Below are 24166 nucleotides of genomic sequence, written 5' to 3'. Positions count from 1 at the left end.
TGGTTGATGATTTTTTAAGTTACTAAAACCAGTTTCTATAGCATTTGATGAAATAAATACGAAAAAATACTGACCACCATGAACTTCTTTGTTTGAATGTTTTATTTTTGTTCGTACTCTTGCCATTGCTTGACAGAAACAAAGGGAAATAAATATAACAAAGTAACATATTCTTCGTTTTCATTTACAGAAAATAAATAAATAAAAACGGTTAATAGCAGTTGACAAATCTTTTGCTGTACACTTAATTACGCTGGTGACATGGATGCAGCAATTCAATTAAGTTCAACATTTAATGAACAAGACGCCCTTTGTAGTTACCTACCGTATAAATTATCGCAACAGTATTCTATTTTCGTATTTGCACTGTATGTAACAGACGTTTGTGTGAAAATTTACTTTGTAGTATTGAAGTTAATTAAAGAACACGAAAGCTCTCCGATGGTAATAGCCAACACAATAAACATTTGTAATGATAAAACAGTAATACAAAAAGAAAAAGTGTTAGCAGTGGCACTTGTCACACCCGTTTTACCGCAAAAATCCTTCACCAAGCGCCAAGCGAGAAAAGCAACTGAAGAAGTATAATTCCTTGGATTCTTACCGCACAAATAGTCCTAATCTATAACTTGCAATCTTCTATTTTTGAAGTGATTCGTTCGGCAGTCGGTTCTCTAGGTTCTAAGTGGATTGCCGGCGAATTGTTTGCCGCACTGGGATGTAAAAGTGTGTCTAGTGTGTGTTCGTCACCGTTGCGAAACCTATTTAAACTACCAGTGAACATACAGGGTAAAAACTGTTTGAACTCTTTCCGGAAGTTTTCGTTCAGCCAAGCATACAAAAATGGATTGTAGCACGTTGAGGACATTGCGATCGCGTGGGCAAGAAAGAACATCAGATGAAAGTATGGACCGTATGCATAAAAATCGTTAATGACGTTAATGAGATTCAGTGGGAACCAACAGAATCCAAATATCGCTACCATGGCGATGAGCATTCTATTAGTTCTTCGTTTCCTTTCTCTTTCGATTTCTTCTTTTCTTGCAGTTTTGCTACCCGGTTTGGTCTTCGCTCTTTGATTCAGTCTTTGAGATATTCGCAGATAGCAGAAGGCAATTATGCAGAAGGGAACAACGAATTGCATTACAAGCGTAAAGGTGCCAAAAGCTTTCTCTAAATTTTCAATTGGCCAAGTTTCCTCGCATACATCCCGATCTACATGCACTTTCATTTGCATCCATATACCGTAGGGTAGCGTTATTAATAAAGAGAATGTCCAAATGCCGAAAAGAACACACAAACACGTTGTTATTTTCATTCGTTGTCTCAAAGGGTGCAAAATAACGAAATATCGGTCGATCGCGATGGCTGCTAACGTTAACGTGGAAACATATACACTAGTCGCTTGCGCATACGGAACTAAATGACAGATGACTTCTCCAAAAATCCATCGACCTATGAATGTGTAAAGTGGGGTAAAGGGCACAGCTAACAAACATAACAGAATATCTGACAATGCAAGATTTGTAATGAAGAGATTCGTTACTGTTTGCATAGACTTATTGTAATAAACTATATAACAAACAAGTAAATTGCCAGAGAGACCTAACATGAAAATTATGCTGTACAAAATATAGAACACGACTTGGACTAACACATTGCTTGTAATGTTGTCAGGAACCACCTCTGATGAATTGTTTGCTAATGCCATTACGGTTTCCTTCTGAAACAAAAAAAAATATTAGTTACCAATACCACATGAGCGGAGTGCTTAAATGTTAAGAAAATAATATAAAAGAGACTAGCTGAATTTATTACTCAGAACAAAATAATTGGGGAGAGGTAGTATGAAAGAACGAGTAACGAAAAGGACAACTCAAATAGATTCTGACGGAATATAAGTATTTTTGCTGTGAGGTAGCACCCGTTCACGTTTGCTCTTAACTTCAAGGACCTGGCATTTCATAGACTCGAGTATCTTGAATTTATTGGCACTAGTGATGGGGAAAAGTTAGTATTGCAAAACCACGTCCAAGACCGAACCAACAAGATCAAGGCTAAAATCAAAAACCAAAGTACAAAACAAAGACCAAATACGCCAGACTAAATAAAAAATTATTACATCCGGTGGATTAATGAGTTAAACTATTCGAAGCAATTTTAATATATTCTTTTCTTGTAACAAAACATAATGTANAAGAATAGTAGTTATGCTAATTGTAGAAGTAATTTGGATGCATAGACTTCTTGTTTTGTAAAAAATTAATTTTATTTTTGATGGTTTGAATTTGCAAAAAATAAATTGTTAAAAGTAAAAAGAGGAGACTGTGGTAAGTATTAACTAAAAAATTAAAAAAGAAGACTCACCCCTAATTACCACAAAAAAACTTTTCTCTCGCGTTGATAATGCCCACGTATAAAGTGGGCGAAACACGTGTCCGCTCAAAAAGTTTTTTGTGGTAATTAGGGGTGAGTCTTCTCTTTTAATTTTTTAATAAAATTGTTGTTTTGATAAACCTTTATGCATGGTTTTACTGCCATTATATTTTTCAATTTCAACTATCTTTTATCGGGCACTATATCTAGGTACTACAAATAAAATTGTGGAAAGCATTACGAAATATGTAATAATAAGTGGAAAAATTCGGTTTTCAGCTTGACCTAATTTTTTTTCATCTTGTCCTGATTACATAGTCTGGCTACAGTTCTGTAAATAGTGTAATCAAATTTTTTTTATGAATTCTGTTTGTGACACTTTATCAATATATATTTAAAACATTACTGTGTATATTTAGTTTGCGTTCTCCGAATGAAAAATGTTAGACAGTTAGATTTTTATTTTAAATATATCAAATAGTTATTTATCAGTATTCTGGCAAAAAAAACAATATCCTGGAGATGCCTGGATGTCTAAGATGTCATGTATAATTTGTTACTAACATTCTATAATAGAGACGCCACTTCTGGCATACAATATCGTTACGCTGAAGAACAAAGATACGTTATTGAAATAGTTTTCCATAAAACGAAAGACTGTTCAAGCATAAACGAAAAGTCTCATAAAATATACATGTCAAAGGTCGTTTCAAACACAATTCTAAAGGTACGCCACTTTGAAATACATTCTAATTTTGAACTCTGAATAAAGATGACATCTACATTCAGGTTAATTGAAGTTGTGACCTAGAGCTAAAGAAAACACTCTTTAGTGTAATGTCAGCAACACAAAAAGGGCGTAACACTAGAAAATCGATGATGGATATACTGCCCTTTAAGTTCATGTTTGCAATCTAACATCGGTTTAAAGGAGAAGAAAACAAAACGTAATGTGTATATTATTATCTATACATACTTACATATTTACTATTAGAAACCCTTACTGAAAATTAGTCGATTTATATGAAAAAACGATAGAAAAAGGAAAGGGTGAGTACATAGGATTTGTAGGTTTAGAAAAAGCTTTTGACAATGTTAAATGGGACACAAGATGTTAAATATACTTAAAAATGTAGCGATGAGTTACAGAGATAGAGGAGTGAAACTTAGATTGTATAAAGAGCAACAGCCAGTTTTAGAGCTGGGGCTGCAACGTAGAGAAGTAAATATTAGACAGGAATGCACACTGTTACCGCTACTTTTTAATCTATACATCGAAGACGTGATCAACAACCATTAAAGACAGTACACCTGTAGGGATAGATACAGAGGAGCAAAAGATTAGTATGTTTAGACTTGCAGATGATATAGCAGTATTAGCATCTAGCAAGGAGGAGTTAGAGATATTTAAATAAAATGGAAGCGGTATTGACAAAACAGTACTGTATGAAAATAAACTAAAGTAAATTAAAAAAAAGGAATAAAAAGGAGGCTAAGAACGAATATAAAGCTAAAAGAAGAAAAATTAGAAGAAATGGCTGATTTTAGGTATCTAGGAAATCAGATAAGTCAGGACGGAACGAGTAGTACAGACATAAAGCAGAAGATAGTGCAAGGTCAAGTCGCCTTCAATAAAAAGAAGTCACTTCTATGCTCGCGAAAGGTTAATTTAGAAATTCAAAAAAGATTGTTAAAGGTGTATGCTTCGAGCGCGGCGCTGTACGAGTGCGAAACATGGACGGTGGGCCCGGCGGAAAAGAAAAGGTTAGAATCGTTCGAAATGTGGTGTTACCGGCGAATGATGAGGATACCATGAATAGAGAAGGTTAGACATGAAGAGGTATTAGAAAGAATAGAAGAACAGAGGATTCTATGGAAGTCAATAAAAACTAGGCGAAATAGGTTGGTAGGAGGACACCTTCTCAGGCATGAAGGTCTAGTCAGAGGCACATTAGAGGCATAACGGGAGTTAGGAGATGTAGAGGTAGACCGAAATTGGATTAATGTTCGCAAATAGTTTAAGGATGTGGGTTGTTCTGTTTTTAGGGAAATGCGAAGATTAGCTCAGGATATGAAAGAGTGGAGGTGCGTGTCCAACCAGTTTTAGGATTGACGACCTTATGATGATGATGATGATGATATTATTTGAATTATTTTAAAAGTGGTTTGGTTTACACGCCATGAAACGGTTTAATTAAATAAGAAACTAAAATAGTAAAATTCTTGGTGTGCGTTCCATTGATAGTTTATCAGTGTAACTCCAGTAGTAGGCATAAAGGTCGAAATGCGCATGACTGAATTAAGAGGCATTCGCTTTACGATGGTTACACAAATATTGTCTTCTGATAAGCTTGTGTGATGCCTTTAAAGTGTTGAAAGCTCATGCTTATATTGCAGAGGCACAGGCACAGTTAAGTCAAAGGTTCGAGATGATTAAAAAAATAATTTTTATTACACTTGGTTACAGCACACAATACAATAATATGACAACACAACTGTTTTTAGCAAACTGACATAGTAACAATTGTAGAACAGAAAATAGAACTTGTCTTTTTACATAAATTAACCAGAATATATATAGGTCAGAAGTGTGACGTTTTCAAATTAAATAGGGCCTCAGGACAGTCATCCAAAATAGAAAGGTGTCTCAGGGTCCATGTACTTAATGAATTAGAAAGGAGCCCTCAGGGTTCACGTACTTAACAGCACTGTATTTTAAAACTCTTAAGGAGACTATCGATGTAAGAGAAATCATCTGACAGTGATATACAGCAATAAATTATAGTTTTGTTCACCAAGTTATAATTATCGGTCGAGTACTTAAGGCATGAAATCATAACAAACAATCAAATTCATATTCGCATTTGTAATATTAGATAGGATTCTGGATGAACAATTCCAACCAGATTGCCGCGTTTCTCCTCACCACACATAGGATAAAATAGCGTAACTCCATTAGAATCAATGAAGTGTATTTTGTTTTTCGCGCTTAGCCGCTACACGCTTCCCCAAAGTATGCGTTGACCTTTAAAGCAAATTGAAACAATGACCTCGTTAAGGAAGGATTACCTTCAATTAAACTTGGAACGCCAAAGAAGTCGATTCAGGGCGAAAAGATAATTCCAGACACTTAATATGATTTTACCGTATCGATAATAATCCCTGCTTCCAGGTTGTAAAAAGAGTCATAAAAGAAGTAATATATAGGTAACCGACGCACCGTTGATACCGCACGGAGTCATAAAATGTCTTTCCTTTTAAGCATTCTACATCTGCAACCGTCCACGATGGCAAATCCTTAAAATTCTACCGGTTAATATAAGTTTGCTGCTCTCCATAAAATGGGAACAGTTTTACTCAATCCCATGATTAACTTAGTCGTAGTGGTAAAGGATACTTACGTTTATATAGTCGAGAATCCACTAGACCAGTGCATTTTAAAATGACTATAAAAAAAATGATGTGCATACTTCAGCACATTTTAACTAAAACTAATATTTTATCTTTTAAAGAACATATTCATCCAAGTCAATAATATAAACATACAATTCTATACCTAAATGACACATTTTGAAAAACTAGATACGAACGAAACAATTGAGAAACGTAAGCGAAAGGTTGTGCTGTAGATGAAATAACTGTTAGTGACTGGAAAAGAAATCGTACCATAAATAACAGTGGAGTTCACACAAAGCTAAGTCGCTTTGAAGAAAATCGATGAGAAATGAAGACTGGAAATGTAAATGAACAGAACTGTCAATTATGGTCACCTGTGATCGATCAAGGTGGACACGTTGAAGGAAATCAGGAAAAAGGTGGGTGGCAGCCGTCTAATAAAGACGTGTTGACGGATAACAAAAATATCTAATTAATTGCCAAGGTAGGAGAGACAGGGGCTGGTCGTGACAGGGGTAGGTAGTTACGGCGGCTACGATGGCTAAACAAATAACGCTATTTTGACGTAAAAAAGACACAAATGATTATTCAATCACCGGTTAGCACGTCTCGCGAACTAGTGGCACTAGCGCTTTTGTAAAAGGAGCCCTTATATTTTGCCATCAAAACCGCAGGTTAGTAACATTTTCGTTTTTTCGTAATATTGGTCTACAACCTCTTTTCTTTTAAAGCAGATATATATGTGTTGTTATATTTGTACCCTAATCCTTACTTTTTGCAACGAATCGACGTTTATACAGGTATACTTATTTGCGGTTTTACTACTTGACCTTGAAAGGTCAGTTTTTGCGTTGGGGCTAAAAGTGACATTTTCTCGGGGCATGTTGTTATTTGTTACTACTTGCCCCGTACTACTGCACAGGAATAGAGCAAGAAAAAGGAAATTACATCAAAAAAAGGAAAGGTAACTTAGAAAGGGAAGTCAACTGAGCCAGGAAAGATGAAGAGGGAAAAAAAACACCTAAGGAAACAAGGATGAAGGCTGGGAAAAGGAAGATTTTACATGACTCTAAGTCTGACGAAGAAAGTATAGATGATTATTTTTGCCTGATATATTGTGAATCGTTTGATCAGAGTCGAGCTGGTGAGGAATGGGTACAGTGTGTTGTAAGTAAGAAATGATCACACGTGTGATTGTTCAGACTATAGTGATTGAACTGTTTTTTAGCTTTTAGGATCTGATTGTTTTTTAAACAGAAATTTTATTTATTTTCTGTTCATGTGATGAGGCATAATATATGTTTTGTTAATTCATACAAAGTTTTTCTTTAATAAAGAAATTTATAATTTTCTACCGGGTTGGAAGTTACTTAAATTTTATTTTTATGAGGCGTAAGACCAAAAAATAAGATTATAATTTTATTCAACGAAGTTACTATGTTTTTGTTTTAATGAGGCAAAAGACTGCTATACAGACATTGTAGACATAATAATTGTAATAAACTGACATTGTTCTTAATAAAAAGTGTCATATTACGTTTGGTTTTTGTTGTAACATTTTGCCCCTTGTAGTGTAACAACCAGCCCCTGACACGGAGCTAAAAGATACACGTCTCTTTTCCCAGAATTTCTTTATTTATGTCATTTCTAATAGTTCGGTATCTAAAATTGCTTTTAAATTAATAACCCAAATAGTTACTTAATCAAACAAACCTACATTCCGGTAAAATAATCAAACAAACAAAAAATTGTGACACTTTATAAAAAAAATGTCACGACCAGCCCCAGCCTAACCTACATACGACGCCCTTCTGTGATGGTCCTTAATACTTGTAAAGATCTAAGGGAGCCAAGGCAGCTATCCTCTGCGATCAAAGATTGTGGCAGACGTAGAAACCCGATACAAACCAGCCATTTTGGGACGCCGGATCGAGCTACGTGAACCGAAGAAGTAAAGGTCAGATCTGATCCGTTTTCCCGTTGTTTCATTTAGGTTTAGTTTATTTAAGAGTAGTTCAGTTTTTTTAACGTTTTTATTTATTTTCGTTTTGAGTTTTTTGAGACATTTGTAACAGCAATAAATTTGGTGATATTCTGTTCTTATATATTATTTCTTACCCAGGACCTACTCCGCCACTCTGGCTCACTACAATAATTTTCCTAACCCGGTTGAGAACCCCGGGATTTTGTGTGAATACTTTTGTCCAATTCATCATCATATGATCGTTAGTCCTAAGATTGGTTGGACACGCATCTCCACTCTTTCCTATCCTGAGCTAATCTTCGCATTTTCCTAAAACTAGAACGACCCGAATCCTTAACTATTTGCGAACGGTAATCTACTCTAGGTCTACCTCTTAACTCCTGTTCCTGCCTCTAATATGTCTCTGATTAGATCTTCATACCTAAGAAGGTGTCCTACCAACCTATCGCGCCTACTTCTTATTGACTTCCATAGAGTCCAATTCAATAAAAGAAATTAAGCATCTCAAGCCGGCGCATTACGCTTAGGGTTGCCACCTTTTCAGGCTTTACATAAAGTATTTCTCGACTAAATGGTTCAAAAAAGAAAGTACTCAGCGTAAAAATTTGAATAAAAATATCTTCCCTAAAATGTGTGACTTTTTGTATTAATGTGATATTAAAACCTTTTATTTATGTCATGCGAACCTCTTACAAACTCGGTGATTATTTCGACAGAATTTATTGCAGTGCCTGGCGGATAATTGGTTATAATGGTTGTTCTTTAAAAATGGTCATGAATAGAAATCGGTTTTCAAGAAATCAATTTATCAATTCGTCCAAACAGTGAGATGGTTTCGTTCTCAAAAGAGATGTAAGAATTCGATTTAAAATACTCGATTAATCAGAATAATGAAACCCTCGGGTTAATGCAGAGTATAAGACCGATTTCAAATTCGAAGTCGAATGATTTTTCAATTCACATTACGTTGAGAAACGGACGACGGCGAAGAACGATTACTCGACTTGTCGTTCGCGTTCGCCAGAGCTCAATTGAATTTGTTACCGAAACATACGTGCTATGACTGTTTAGGTATACTTATGCATCGGAGCAAAATTGATATAGATAACGGTGCTTATGCCCATAAATTACTTAAAGTATTACCGTGGATATAGAAGATTAGAAATGAAGAGGTATTAGAAAGAATAGGAAATTGTAATTTTCGGCTCTTCTTACTCAAAAGGTTGCCGACCCCTGCCGTAGGCCGATCTACAATTTATGACATTAAAAAAACACGACAAGATTAAAAACTTCATGTCAACTACTGACTGTGGGCCTGGCAAGAGACAGACATAAGAAAGCTGAACATCCACAAGTAGAAGAAGCTTTGTACATGTGGTTTCTTCAGGAAAGAAATAGGCATGCGCCCATTTCGAGGCCCATGTTGACCATGAAAACTTTTTATAAGGAAATAATAAAAAAAGATGATTTTGTGTCTAGCAAGGGATAGCTAGAACGTTTCAAAAGTCGACATAGCATACATTTAATGACTATTACAGGAGAGAAACTTTCTAATGATTCCACCTGCATGTAACCATTTAAATTTAGATTTTTGCAAAAGGTGAAAGATTTAAATCTTAACCCTCACAGATGTACAAGGCAGACGAATCAGGGCTTTTTTGGCGTGTAATACCTAACAAAACGTTCGTTTCCTATAACGAAAAATCCGTACTTGGACAAAAAGTAAGTAAAGAACTTGTAACAATATTATCATGTGCTAATGGTGCGGGTATACGCTCCAAGATGGTGGTTGTTGGAAAATATTGTTAGATACCTCTCATATATTATCACTGGTCCATGTTATTTAATATCAAAGTTAAGTATCTAATGCTAAAAGTGCACTTTTCAATAACTAATTATATCCACTCGACCTATGAATAACACACCCTGCATATCTTATCAACATTCTGTCTATATGATCTGTAAATAACACCCTAGTATAAAAGCTTGTTTTTAACCACTATAGTCAGTTATACTCTAGACTTTAAGCCGTTATTATGCTCGTTTAATTAATAATTGAAAATAAGTCTTTGCGTTCCTCTTATTTAATTAACTTCTTTCAAATAACACTAATGTTAATCTTATATTATATTTCTTGTAACTTGTATTCATTTCGTTTTCCATTTTTTTGTGCCATTAATTTGTAGCCTGGTCTAGCTTAAAATCACCCCTTTTCTCATATTTCATTCTATTGCTGTTCGCTTGTTTGTGTCATCTGTGCACTGAAAACCTCTAGTCTATCGCTTGTGAGAAAACCCAAGATTCTTTTACATATCCACTTCAGTTTCAAAATTCATTATTGATAGATTTATTGCAATTTCACTTCTCAACCTTATTTTTCTATGCCTCAACGAATACCGTATGTAAAAAAATGTCTAAAAGCATCTTGGGGGTAAAAACAGTTGTATATTCAAAAACATACTCAAGTCAGTTGCAGTTTAGACCTTCGCTTAATCAGAACTTCTAATTTTAACATTGTATAACCATCACTGTACCAAAGTAAGGGACAAATAAATTTAGTTTAACCCATTCTTGGTTGCCGTACCATTTTGGGAACACCTAATTAATGAGGGTAGGAAAAAAAGTATTGACACCAGTGGTAATGTTATTACATTTGATTAGTATTAAGTATCGTGATTTAATTTGCAATTATAAGTTTTCGGTATCATTCGTGGTTTCATGACAGTTGTTTGCTGAATTTGCTCATCGAGATAGGCGTGAAGGTACGTATTGTTTTTTTAAATATTATTATATGTAGACATATATAAATACTATACTAACTTATGAATACATGGAGTTCAATAAATATTTATTGATTTGAACTATATTGCAGTTATGTATAATTAAAATACAAGTTTTTATGACATTCTAAATATCGCTGTGCCAATTCGGGCACAGTGGCCACTAGTGTACTAATATTATCTAAATTATTTCAGAGTTTGAAAATGGGTCGTAGGAGTAGATATAGTGCTGGCAACAACTTTAAAGGTTTAGAAGAAGCCATCCATTCCATCATTGAAGATAGTGACGGCTTGGAGTATGATTTTGCTATTATTCCACCAGAACCCAGTGTTGTTACAGATGAAGAAGAGGGTTTTGATGACGATTTACCACCTAATTTGCCGAACGATGTTCCCGGAAATGTTGAGGTATTTTTCGCAATGTTGGTGTTCTTTCGGATTCAGAAAATAGCAGCCACGACGAGCCATTAGCTGCCAAAAGAGCCCGAATTAGATCCAATGTACCTCAAGCGAATAATCATCACCCAATTGGGTCAAGTTCCTCCACATCCAATACTCCAGTTTGGCGTAAGTGGGCCCCAAATTATACAAACACCTATACAGAAACTGACAGGCAAAAACAAAACGAGAGCCGCATAAAAGTAGAAGTGAAAGATCTTTCTTCTGTTCAAATATTTGAATTGTTTTTTGACGATGAAGTATTTACCATGATTGCCGAGTATAGTAACTTATATGCTAATCAAAATAATAGACACAATTTTACCGTTACTGCTGGAGAGCTAAAGATTTTCTTTGGAATACTTATATTATCTGGTTATCATAAATTGCCTAGAGAACGTATGTATTGGTCATTAGATGAGGATATTGGGGTCAATGCAGTGTCAAACGCCATGTCTAGTAACAGATTTAGAGAAATAAAAGGAAATTTACATCTTGTCGATAACAACGATGCTCCAAATACTAACGACAAAATGTTCAAAGTACGAAAACTCGGGGATATGCTTATGAAAAAGTTCAACCAGTGGAATACTTTCCACGAAAATAATTCCATAGATGAATCCATGGTGAAATATTTCGGTCATCATTCGGAAAAACAATTTATTAGAGGGAAACCCGTACGTTTTGGATATAAAAACTGGGTAGCGGCTAGTACTTCGGGATATTGTTACTGTTTTGACATTTATTGTGGAAAATCTGCTACTTCTAATACAGAACCTTTAGGAACTAGAGTTGTTAAAATGTTGCTAAATAAAATGACAACAGATTCTGCCAATCATAAAGTTTTCTTCGATAATTTTTTCACTATGCTATGATCTGCTAAATGATTTGCGCCAATTAGGTTATCGTGCTACTGGAACCATTCGTGATAACCGCACCAAGAAATTCCCGTTGCCAAATGCTAAGGAAATGAAGAAAGAGTCAAGAGGAGAATTTGATTACAGATTCGATAAAAAAAAATGAAGTGTTACTGGTTCGCTGGAAAGACAACAGCATTTGTACAATGGCAACGAATTATGATTCTCATGAGCCGGTAGGAACTGTGAAAAGATGGTCTGCAGAAAGGAAACAGAAGGTTGATATGAAAATCCCGAATCTATTCCTGAATTATAATAAAAACATGGGTGGTGTTGATGAAATGGATCAATCCATTTCACTGTACAGAATCGGCATTCATGGTAAAAGATGATGGTGGGTTTTATTTACCTACATGATTGATATGGCCATATCAAATGCTTGGAGAATGCATGTACAATCCAAAGAAGAAACTATGGACCAACTACTATTTCGACGAAAAATAGCCAGATTTTGTCTGAAACAATCGCCCCAAAGGCACTCTTCTCGTCCTACGACATCTAATGTGGCTGGCTTACAACTGGACGGCGCCGACCACATTCATGAAAAGTTACCGAAACGTGTACGCTGTGTAATTTGCCACAATAGAAGCCGCTGGGGTTGCAAAAAATGCAAGAAAACTTTGTGCATTGAAAAAACTTGTTTTAAAAATAATCACTCTTAAGTGGCCAGTGTGCCATTTTGGGTACACTCCTATAAAAAACTAAATAAACGATTTTTCGATTTTTTTTCATATTTCTATATTTTCTGGATGCCTTTTTTATAATTAAATAAAAAAAGTTTCAAGTAATTCCTAGTAGTTTTCTTTTGGCCATTAATGGGTTAACTTACTTCGCTCGCCCTTTTATTATCAAGAAATTGTTATTGTATCGACAAACAAATATAAAAGACTGCCTGATGTCAGAAGCCCTGACAATATCATAAACCACGTGCATTCAAAAACATTGATTTACCTGTACACTGTTATGGACAAAATAGTGCGTGAAAAACAAAAGAACTTTTCAAAAAGTGGTTTGATGCATGCTTCGTACCAGAAGATTTATAATTTTCCTTCCGGTCATCTGTCCGAAGAACTGACAGCTGAGGCTAAATGCATGACTGCGATGTTTCTTCCGCCAAACTGCACTGTATTTTTAAAAGATAAATCTGGCAAGCGAAAATTAGTTCATGCTGCTCTTTGAACTTTTTGATGGATAGACTGCTCTTTATTAGGTTTACGATTTTTATAGCTTTGCGACACTTGTCTCATGATATTAGAACAGCTCTGTAATAAATCAGAATATTGTCTGTATGATGTAATTCGGCTTGACGTCTGCATGAAGTTATAAATGTCATATGACTATAATTTGTATTTTACTCGGCCAGTGGAAATTTCTATAAATGTACGTCTTCTCCAGGTGTATCTACACATTCAATACATCTTTATAAAGTGAACGTCTATTATAAGTAGGTACTCGAGTGGAGAGATAGCCATAAAAGTTTTGAATAAACTGAATTGGACGATTTGTACTGCACACAAAACTGATTATTATCCGATTTCTGGAGTTCGCACCGTTGTGTCAAACTCGTTCCTGCCACTCAGCGTCGCTTTTTACGTAGTGTTTAACAAAGTCTTTTTTTGGTCACTATTTTTCTTCCTTTCTTGTCAGGACGGAAGGAGTAGTAGGTATATAAAGCAGAGTATAGCGCAAGGTTGAATCATCTTCAATAAAAAGAAGTCACTTCTACGCTCGTGAATGGTTAATTTAGAAATTCGAAAAAGATTATTAAAGGTGTATGTTTGGAGCGCGGCGCTGTACGGGTGCGAAACATTGACGGTGGGCGCTGCGGAAAAGAAAAAGTTAAAAGCAATATAAGAACCAAGGCTTTCACGGCCGGAATCCGTAGTAGAATGAAGATTCGGGCTATAGGGCCGTGTTCTAAGTAAACTATTCCGTCCATACGTTTTGTCAACTACTGCGGCTGACATCCTCAGTGGTGGTGCTGCATTGACAACGTGAACTTAGCCGCAGTAGCTGACGAAATGTATGGACGGAATAGTTCACTTAGACCACGGCCCTATAGCCCGAATCTTCATTCTATTAAAGTTAAAATTGTGGTGTTACAGGCGAATGGTGAGGAAGAAATAAAGAGGTATTAGAAGGAATAGAAGAACAGAGGACTCTATGGAAGTCAATAAAAAATAGGCGAGATAGGTTAGTAGGACAGTCAGAGACATATTAGAGGCAGAAACTGGAGTTAAGAGGAGTAGAGGTAGACCTAGATTAAATTACTGTTCGCAAATTGTTAATAATGTGGGTTGTTCCGGCTTTTCTGGAAAATGCGGAGATTAGCTCAGGATACGAAAGAGTGGAGATGTGTGTCCAACCAGTCTTAGGACTGACGGCCTTATCATGATGTTTTTCTTCCATCGCTTCATAGTTTAAATGTTCTTTTCAGAATAAGTACATTTATTTATAATTTTTTTTTTTTCGGTAAATTGATGTGATGTGCCAATCCTTTGAAAGTGATAACATGACGGTCATTTGTAGGTTAAGTTTCCATGCCTGATAAGTCATTAAATCCGCAATCGTAGGACTGGATTTTGAAACTGCTTAATTATTCTGAGATGGAGAAAGATAACGGCGATCTTTTGCTGCATGAAAGGGTTTCAGAAACACGTGACATCAGTTATAACACTATAACAAAAACTAAACAGAAAAGTAATCGCTGTAAAAGTGGTATACCTGCAAGGAAACCAGGACAGCGTAGAAAACCTAAACTTATGAAAATGGAAGTTTGCTATACAACACGTATGAACGGAAAAGGCATGCGACACTCCATTCCTTACGTGAAGAATTACAAGCTAAAGAAATTTTACAAATTTCAACTTGTGATGAGCAAAATTGGTCTTGGTTTTGCAGTCTTGGTCTTGGTCTTGCGAAAATATAATACCAAGAGTATCTTTATACTAGCAAGACCAAGACTGAATATGCAAAACCAAGACTATACTTTTTTGTACTATTTTGTTCGCTTAAAGGTCAACAGATGCATTGGAGGAAGGGTAAGTTCTCGAGTTTTCATGACTTTCACAACTATAGACATCATTTTCTTTAAAAATCATGACAAGCTCTCTCCTGTTCTTTCTAATACCTCCTCATTTCCAACCTTCTCTATCCACGGTATCCTCATCATTCTAATTCTAATTCTAATTTTATTTCTTTTTTCGCTGTATGTCGAATATTATTTTATAACATTGATTAAGATTTTGATAAGTAATTAATAAAGGATCTCAGTAAATAATAACGACTGATTACATAAAGTGATATAAAGTTTCTATCTAAAAGAATCACAGCAAGACTTCTATGCTCGCACGAGGCAAGTATATCCCCTGTAGAATTTTTTACGTTAGAATACAATCCAATACAGTACGCAACTATCCCCTTTTTGAGTGGTCAAATAAAACACGATTTACCCAAAACCAATATTAATTACGTTTACAAAACTAGGGTATTATAAAAGATCAAAGACCTATGTTTTGATATAGATGTTGTGGTATTCATTGTTCGGCTTTTTTGAAAACCTGCAACGCTTTGGCTTTGTATTTATAGTGTAATGTTTTAATTCAGAATATAAAACAAAACTAGCTGGTTGTGATTGAGTGTATAGGTTTCTGAAAATTATCCCGAGTTAAAATTACGTCTGTTCTGTATCAATGTGTTCGATGTTTGTATATTGTATATTTTTTATGGTGTTTTTAGTTGTTATTTATTTGTATATATCTGTATGTCATCATTTCTGTTTAACTTCAAACTGTGTCCACAAACAGCTTTGAGCCTCTTTATTACACCCTTCAGGTAGGTATCAAACGTTGGGAAAGTCCGAGTCTCCAAATACGTTACGTTGGGCTTTCTCTGAGTACCTGAACAAAAGCGTTGACCAAGGATTTGTTTTACTTTAGGGGCGTGTCCTATTTTGGTGCAGACTATTTAAGTCCTGGAACAAACAAAAATTTTCTGCTACTGCTTAACGAGACCAAATCGGAAGCAATTTTCTTCTCTCGTAGGCCCCGAAAACCTCCCTTTATCTTAGTAAACAACCGTCCCATCAAGTGGAGCAACTCTGTCACCTACCTAGGCGTCGTTTTCGACAAGACTCTAAACTGGCGGCTCCACATCGCAACTACCCGTAACAAGGCAAAGGGTGCATTCATCGCACTCAAGCCTTTCTTACGAAACAACTCCATCTCCCGACATACGAAAATCCGTGCGTTTAACGCAATAATCAGGAGCATTTATCCTACGCCATTCCCGTTTGGGACTGCGCCTTTCCCCACTTTTTGAAACTTCTGCAAGGCACTTACAAGCGGATCCTTTGTTCCGTACCAAACTATCCCTGGTTCGTCAGAAACACCCAAATTCTGAAAGAAACCAGTTTACCTTCCCTCCCTGAGGCTGCAGTCTCATTCACAGCAAAACTCCGGGCCTCAGTGTCAGGCCACGTAAACCGTACTATCTCGACAGTCTCACCGTTTCTGAAGGCCCTGTCACCCTCTACAATGAGGCACTCACTTCTAGCTTCGCTTTTTAGCGCGAGTGTCCACCCATCACTTTCGAGGTGGACCACTTATTCCGACACGCTTAATCATTTCCCTTCTCAACCCTCTCCCAAATCCCAACCTTCCATTCTCTTCCCGGGGATGACTAACCCTCAGGGTTTATCTCCCCACTCGAGGAGGGGTTGTAGTCAGTAAAAATCCGACGCCAGGGGAGGCCGGGGCTAGTTGACTATAGGGGTTAGTTGACTAATTGCAAATAGTTTCTCTATTATTTGATAAATGGCAGACTGGGCAGGATATCCATGCATCGACGCGTTAGACTTCTTAGTACATGAGACGCCATAAATGTATTTCACATAGTGTTCTTGTGTGAAGAATTAATCTTAAATCATCGGCGATAAATAAGTATTTTAATTTTGTTTATTTATTTTATACTGTAGGAATAATTATTGTCTATGCATGTACACTAGTATTTTTGTAAAAGTATTGCTTCTTAGCTTTAATTGTCTATGTTTATTTCTAATACTACGCATCAACTGTGGATGTACGACCTCCGCGAATTCAAAATGGCTGGACGGGGTTTCTTGACCTATCTCCATCGGGGTTAAATGACTTGTTAGTCAACTAACCCCAAGTGTATTTCTCAACTTATTTCGACATTTAAACAACAACAATACTAAACTCCAGTAACTCCAGAAAAGACTGCCTCTAAGTTTGTTTCTCCTGAGGAAGTGAGACCTTTTCCTAAAGCGGGACCAAGACAAAATAATACATAAAGGGACAGAAAAAGGAGACAAACTGCAATTTTAAGGAATACTATACTAAAAGAAGCTCTGGAGCAAGAAAAAAAAACACCAAAAAGAAAAAACAAAAGTACAAGAAAAGTAAAAAGATGGCTGATAAAGAAAATGAGAAAAATACACCGGATGATGGTCGAAGATTTCTATTTCATGATAACCTAGTTCCATCTACATTCGGAACTCAAAAAAATGTTTCTTCATCCTCAGAGTCGGAAGATGAAGCTGAATACCTGGTATGTGAGCAACCTTATGGTAGTAGCGAATTTGGGGACAATTGGGTGCAATGCACGAGTTGCAGAAGGTGGGACCATTTTGTATGTATAAATAGCGACTCTGATGACGATCGATGAGCCTGTATTAACTAATTTTAAATAAACAGAACAAATGTAACTTGAAAAAAATAGTTGTTGTAATATTACCCTTAATAAAAAGCAGGAAAAAGTAATAATAAAATGTAGAGAAAAGGAAAGACAACTAACCCCAACTAACTCTGCATGGTGGCATAAAAGGCTTTACTAGAATATGGTCACATTAAATAGAAGAATATAGATATCAAAATATGAATCCTTATGACTTTTACTCCCCTTCGACTTGTACAAACTTGCCTTGTTGAAAACGGCAATAAATAAAAAAAATTATACATAAAAAGTTAGTTAACTAGCCCCGGTCTCCCCTGTTTCTCTCCAGGGTGTGTCTTTTGAAGATTTCCCCTCCTCGAGAATAATCTAAATAAAAAAAAAGATAGAGAAATAGGAGTCCTACTTATTCAAAAGATTGCTAAACAGTTGCTACTCAGAATACCACTTTGTAACTGAACTATTTTAACGTATAACATTTATAAACAAACGATAAAGGTCACCGTACGATCTATGTGGATGTAAACAAAAGATAAAAAAGATCTTTGCGTTTTTGGTGGCCGACTCCGGTCGCTATATCTGCATGGGATTACTAGGGATTTGTTACAAATGATTAATTAAAAACAGTCGCTACACCGAACTCCTAACAGGCGTTACATCCGAAGTCCCTATAACCACAAGAATTTTGTACTAAAGTATCCTTTAAATTCAAGGGATTTATATTTAACTTCGCTATAGCCAAGGTCGTAATAAATGAAACGTACTGTATTTTTAAAAAATAAAACTTAAATTCAACTGCTTCAATTACATTTTGCGAGAAGAGAACATTAAATTCTCTAGTAACTTTAATTCCTGAATGTGCTTAAAGAGACTGTGATTACACTTCGCGAACGTTTCTGCTTGGAGTAGAATTAACAGTTTAATGAGCTGCAAACCAAGACACAATGTATCGTTTAAGTACAATGTAATTAATTTTGTTACTCCGCCGACGTATCTATACATAATATTATATAGAGATTTCAGATATAAAAGCCTTTCAAGTAAACACATAATGTGGAATTAGAATAAGTTTCGCTGCGGGAAATTTACGTTTGCAATTACTCGTATTTGATAGAATTATGAAGCTATTCCAGTTAAAACACTGCGCATAAACGTATGTATAGGTATACACTTCAGGTATGAGGACCATAATGTAGACCGTAGAATGTATATTAATTTCGTTAAACGTGTGCTGTCGCTGCTCAGTCGACCCATCTAAGCGACGAGATCCTCTTTTCAGTTACATGAATCCCTATTGAACTCTAAACGGCTGGAAATTCGTGAATAGTCAACAATAATTGTGATTAACTTCAAATGCGTAGGTTAGCGTGTTACGCCATAACTTTCAAATATCCACGTACCAGAGTAATTTATTTAATTGCATTCCTAAAATAGGTAAAAGTAATGATATTCGTACGTAATACAGAAATAAGTTGTACATGTGCATTCTGCAAGCAACTAATCTGCAATCTTTCATTTTCAAATTACTTTTCAAAACAGCGCTTCTTTATGCTTTAATTCCATTTAGCATTACGCCGCTATTCGTTTAAGTATTATGAAGGAAAATAGGTGTATGAGAGTACACAATTGTACATTAAAAAACATAAGCTTTGAATTTCTGTAGTCCTTACTATGTGATTCCAATTCCTCCCATTTGTTAAGTCAATATGAAAAAAATGAAAATCAAACTATACAAAAACCGCATCAGCAGCAAATATTCCCGGCCGTATCAGCTGAACAACAATGACAGTTCAAATAACCGACACTACTGAAGAAGCTGACAATTCAACAGCAAATACTGATTAAGACCTTATTTTACCTACTCCAAATCAAAATCGCCCATCTCTTTCTAATAAACAACATCCTTCATCCTATACTCTAGCAGTGCCTATTGAGGATACATCTCCTATCTCAAAAGAACGTTTCAAAACTGGCCAAGGAAACCATAAGCCTAAAAGACAAACCTCTTTGATTTTGACTTCTACTCCAAACATGAACGCAATCAAGTCAAAAAAATGAGCCTAAAGCTCCTTAAGATAAGACGAGAGGACGCGTTACCAAACCCTTATTCGAAGGAGACTCCCTATTCGGAATATGAAATGCTCTACTAGCTTTCACCCAGACGATTTACCTCATTGCTTCATCATTAAATGCTGGTCTGCTTTCACAGCTCTAATATCAATCATCATCATTATAAGGTCATCGGTCCTAAAACTGATTGGATACGCACTAGAGGTGCACCTCGCACCCCTACTCTTTCCTATCCTGAGCTAATCTTCGCATTTCCCTAAAACTAGAACATTCCACATCCTTAACTATTTGCGAACAGTAATCTAATCTGTGCCTACCTCTACTCCTCTTAACTCATATCAATGCTTTACAATAAATCCTTAGAAGTTGACCTGAACTTTGGAAAATCGTTTACGTTGTACCCATTCACCAATCAGATAACAAGCACTACCATCCAATATCAATCTTACCTAGTCTGGATAAATTATTTGAAGCTACTGTTGCTTTCTACCTGTACAATCTCTGTAATGGAACTACTTTTAATAAACAACATGAATTTGTAACAGGCACTCTCCAGTGTCCAATCTGCTAACAGATTCTGATTTCGTTAATGCCCTGGCTAACTTCCCACTAGTTGACGCTATCTATATTGATTTTGCCAAAACGTTCGACTCCGTCGACCACTAATTCCTAAAAGATAATTCTATGATGTAAAATTATCCTACACATTCCATGTTGTCCGTTCAAGCTTTCCATTTTACCTCCAGGGTAAGGGCAAGATGGAATTATTCATAGTTTTGCATTATGAGTTTTATCCACTGATTTACCAAATGTTAATTATTATTGGTTAAAACGTTTTGTAGTATAATAAAAAAAATATTTATAAACGTTTTTGTTTTATTATGTCATTCAGTTAAACCTTCCAACTTCCCCCTTCCCATAAATACCGATTCCAGAAATATTTCCCGTTTCTATACGGGTATGCACTCTATATATCGTGGAGTATTAAAGAATCCGAAAAGGTGAAATTGAAAAGAAATTAAATTTAGGCTAGGGTGAAATTAAGAATGGGAAATTTTCAGGAGACGTAGTTAGGCGCGGACGAGCTAGTGGATGGTTAATCCAGTTAAATATTTCATCGCCACTTAGATTACAAAGAAACACGCTTTACGACATCATCATCAAACACAGTATACAATAAAGTATATTACTTTATGAAGCATCAGCTTCTCCGAGAAAATTAGAAGTGGCTACGATTATTATTGTTACGATCAATCCAATAACAAAAATTGGATTAGGAAAAGCATTTGTCCAAATGGTACGTACATGACTATCTTGTACTTAATTTCATTGTCGTTCCCGAGTCGAAAAATAGGTCTTGTATGAGTCCTGACAGATAATTTTTGCTACTTTCAAAGTCCTTATCTATACTTAAATTTTTTTCTTTCAATTATAATCCTTTTTTAAGCCTTTAAATTATTTTTCGTGTACTTCATAAGAACTAACATGTACTTAAAATCATGTACTTTTTAAGAACGGGTCCATGAACAATTGAAATGATGATTTATGTCTTGAACAAGTACTTTATAGTAATATAATGAAAATACATTATTGTTGTATATAAATCGAATCATCCAGTTGTTAACATAACCTATACCTTCTTTCTTTGTATTATATTTCTGGAGGTTTCTTTCGTAATTTAGGATTGATTTTTAAAGAAGTATAAGGAAAAAAAAAACTATTGCGCGATGGGCCGTACTAAACTGTATGCTCTTATTTGGTGGGTAGATACTGATTACAGCGATGTAGTTGAATTATCCAAAATTGCGAAAAATAACAAAATGGTGAATGCAATAACATGCTTACTTTGGGTTGATTATAAAAGTGGTAAAAAAGTCAAGCGAGAAGCTAAAATATTATTAATAAGTGGTATGTATTTGTAATATTATTATATTATCATGATATAATTGTTTTAAAAATGATGATATAACCTTAAAAACGTTTTGGTAACGTTTTTTGATTTTCATACCTGCATGTCATTTAAATTTACATTCATAATATTTGTTTATTTTTCTACCGTTATTTTAAATCATAATGTGTTCTTGAAGAAATATAATTAAGTTTATGAAATTATTTTCTATAACAGATAACCAAGATGAGCTTGCAATTAAGTAAGAATATTTCGCTTTAACTGTAAATTTTAAGTTTTCCTCAATAATTATTTTTCTTTTGAGCGCCTTTGAGTAATTACATTTACTTACGAAAACTTATAATTCACAGTTGGATGAAATTTTTCTAGTTTACTGTATCAAAATGTGGACTTCATTTTTTTACTAGCAAATAATGAACAAATTCTCTCCATTTAAGCCGATTTCATTATTGATACTAAAAAAGTACAAAACCAGGACCCGAATATTTTTTTTAATAATCCTAAATATGCAGCATAGTTCAGGACTTATTTAAGGACTTAAAATCTATAGTATATAGTACTTATGAAATACTTTTTAATCTTTTATAAATAATAGTCAGATAATTTCTGATACTTAAATATCAAGACTTAAAAGAACCTTACAAGTACCTATATTTCGACTCGGGTTGTGTTTTCATTCGCCCAATTGGTTTAGTAATAATGCAACAATACAAAGCCCCGCGTAAAAATATTACTGAATTAAATAGGAAATATGGATTATACATGCAGTGCCATATACAGCCTAATTTTTCGGCAGCATTCAAAAAATTAAAACTCAAGGAGTATCCATGACTAATTCACTGATTCAAATTGAGGTTGGAGCATGGACTTTGATGTAATGTGGTCTAACTAAAATTAAGAAAATAATTGTTAACATATCTCCCAACGTCATTAAACGCACACTATGCCGTTTTAGCATCCCTGTCGAGCTTCGAAGATTGATGATGAATTCGATTAATTCCATCCTCTTTATTTCAACGTCATTCCTCATTGCAGTAGGGATTAAACAAAGGGATTCCTTTTAATATGGTCATTGATGAACTTCTTGACCTTCTCAATTCGGGAAATTTTGGAAATGCAATGATTTACTAAAACCACGGGATGACCTCATTTTACTAAAGTATGTATATGTTCAGATTCAGGGTACATTTACCTGCCTTTTCCTTGAAAGCTTAATTTGGAAACTTAAATATTCAAAATATTGTTGGTTTATACAAATACTATATGTAAGTGGTTTGGGTGTAATTATAGGGTATCGACCTTTGCAGGTAACAATATCTTCAAGTTACTTTATCTTTAAGTTACTTTATCTTCAAGTATTTAAATAATATTAGAAATTAGTTCGTTAGCACCTTCACCCCTTCCTCTATCGGGGTGGAGATTGTGTTATTATAGGCTGACACAATTCATAATAAAAAGACAACAATTAATAGCAACTGTTTAGTAAAATCATCAAGTTCAGGGTCTTTCACATATGTACATACATTTGTAGCAGTACTGTATATAGTGTAAATAAATAGGATAATGCCTAGTTCCCTCCCATACACCTGTTTTAATTAGGATTAAAATTTTCGGTATGTCGAATTCCCTCCTAATTATACGTCAATTGCCTCCCAACGGCGGAGGATAACCTTGAGTGCTAATTGCCACTATAAAGTCATAAAGAGTTGAATAAAATAATTCGAAGTTGTCAGTATTCTGTCGAAACTGCCACACGCGAATCGCGATTATGATCTTCTTGGATCTCATCAGCGCGTCGCAGGCAGCTCGACGCGCGTTTTAAAAAATACTACAAATGGCTCGGTAAACGCCATCTGTAGTACGATGCTTCATTTTAGGATTACGTATGCTCCAACATGGTCCATTTAAATATATGGATATCTACTTGCTGAAACGAATCCAGGCGTAGCTAACCTCAATGTGATAGGCACGTTACCATAATCGAATAAAATAATTCGAAGTGGTCTATATTCTCATCAGCGGGCGCAAGCAGCTCCGACAGAACACAGATCATCTTTTACCTGCTGTCTTAACAGCGCGTTTTAGAAAATACTACAAATGGCGCGGTAAACGCCATCTACAGTATGCTAAATTTTAGGATTACGCATGCTCCAACAAGGTCCATTGAAACATATGGATATCTACTTGCTGAAACGAATCCTGGCATTCATAAAGAGTTGTTTAAATAATACAGCCTCACATCACATACTAATCTTAATATTATTCATATATTATAGACACCACAATAACAATAATAATTTTATCAGACTACCTTTCTATTGGTCAAAAACTACGACGTATTTAATCTAATTTTAAAAAATTGTTAACAAGACAAACTAAAACTAATAAAGTTTTTCTAGATGATTGCATCAAAAAGCCAGACGCACACGAATTTCCAAACATTGAAATTTGTTAAGATAGTGGGAAACCATTTTAAAATTAAATAAACAAACATTTCATAGTTTATATGTGTTTTCTTTCCGAAGTTATTTTATCTAATTTACTGAAGTACTGAAGTGAACTATAAATATATAATGATTTTCGATAAATAAAATCGGTAAGTAGT

General features: G+C 35.2%; 1 protein-coding gene across 2 annotated transcripts in view; it reads right to left on the bottom strand.

Annotated features, from left to right (window-relative positions):
• Positions 1-304: 304 nt before the first annotated feature.
• LOC108735383 (prolactin-releasing peptide receptor-like) overlaps positions 305-24166 on the bottom strand; it is a 120511-nt gene continuing 96649 nt past the window's right edge. For both annotated transcript variants that reach the window (XM_018467322.1, XM_018467320.1), the window contains exon 2: positions 305-1723. In XM_018467322.1, coding sequence (XP_018322824.1) covers positions 623-1711 — 1089 coding nt within the window. In that variant the 5' untranslated portion in view covers positions 1712-1723 and the 3' untranslated portion in view covers positions 305-622. The remainder of the gene's footprint in view (positions 1724-24166) is intronic.

The sequence above is a fragment of the Agrilus planipennis genome, unplaced genomic scaffold (genome assembly GCF_000699045.2).
Source record: "Agrilus planipennis isolate EAB-ADULT unplaced genomic scaffold, Apla_2.0 scaffold27, whole genome shotgun sequence".
NCBI lineage: Eukaryota > Metazoa > Arthropoda > Insecta > Coleoptera > Buprestidae > Agrilus > Agrilus planipennis.
This window is presented reverse-complemented; position numbering and strand designations above follow the sequence as displayed.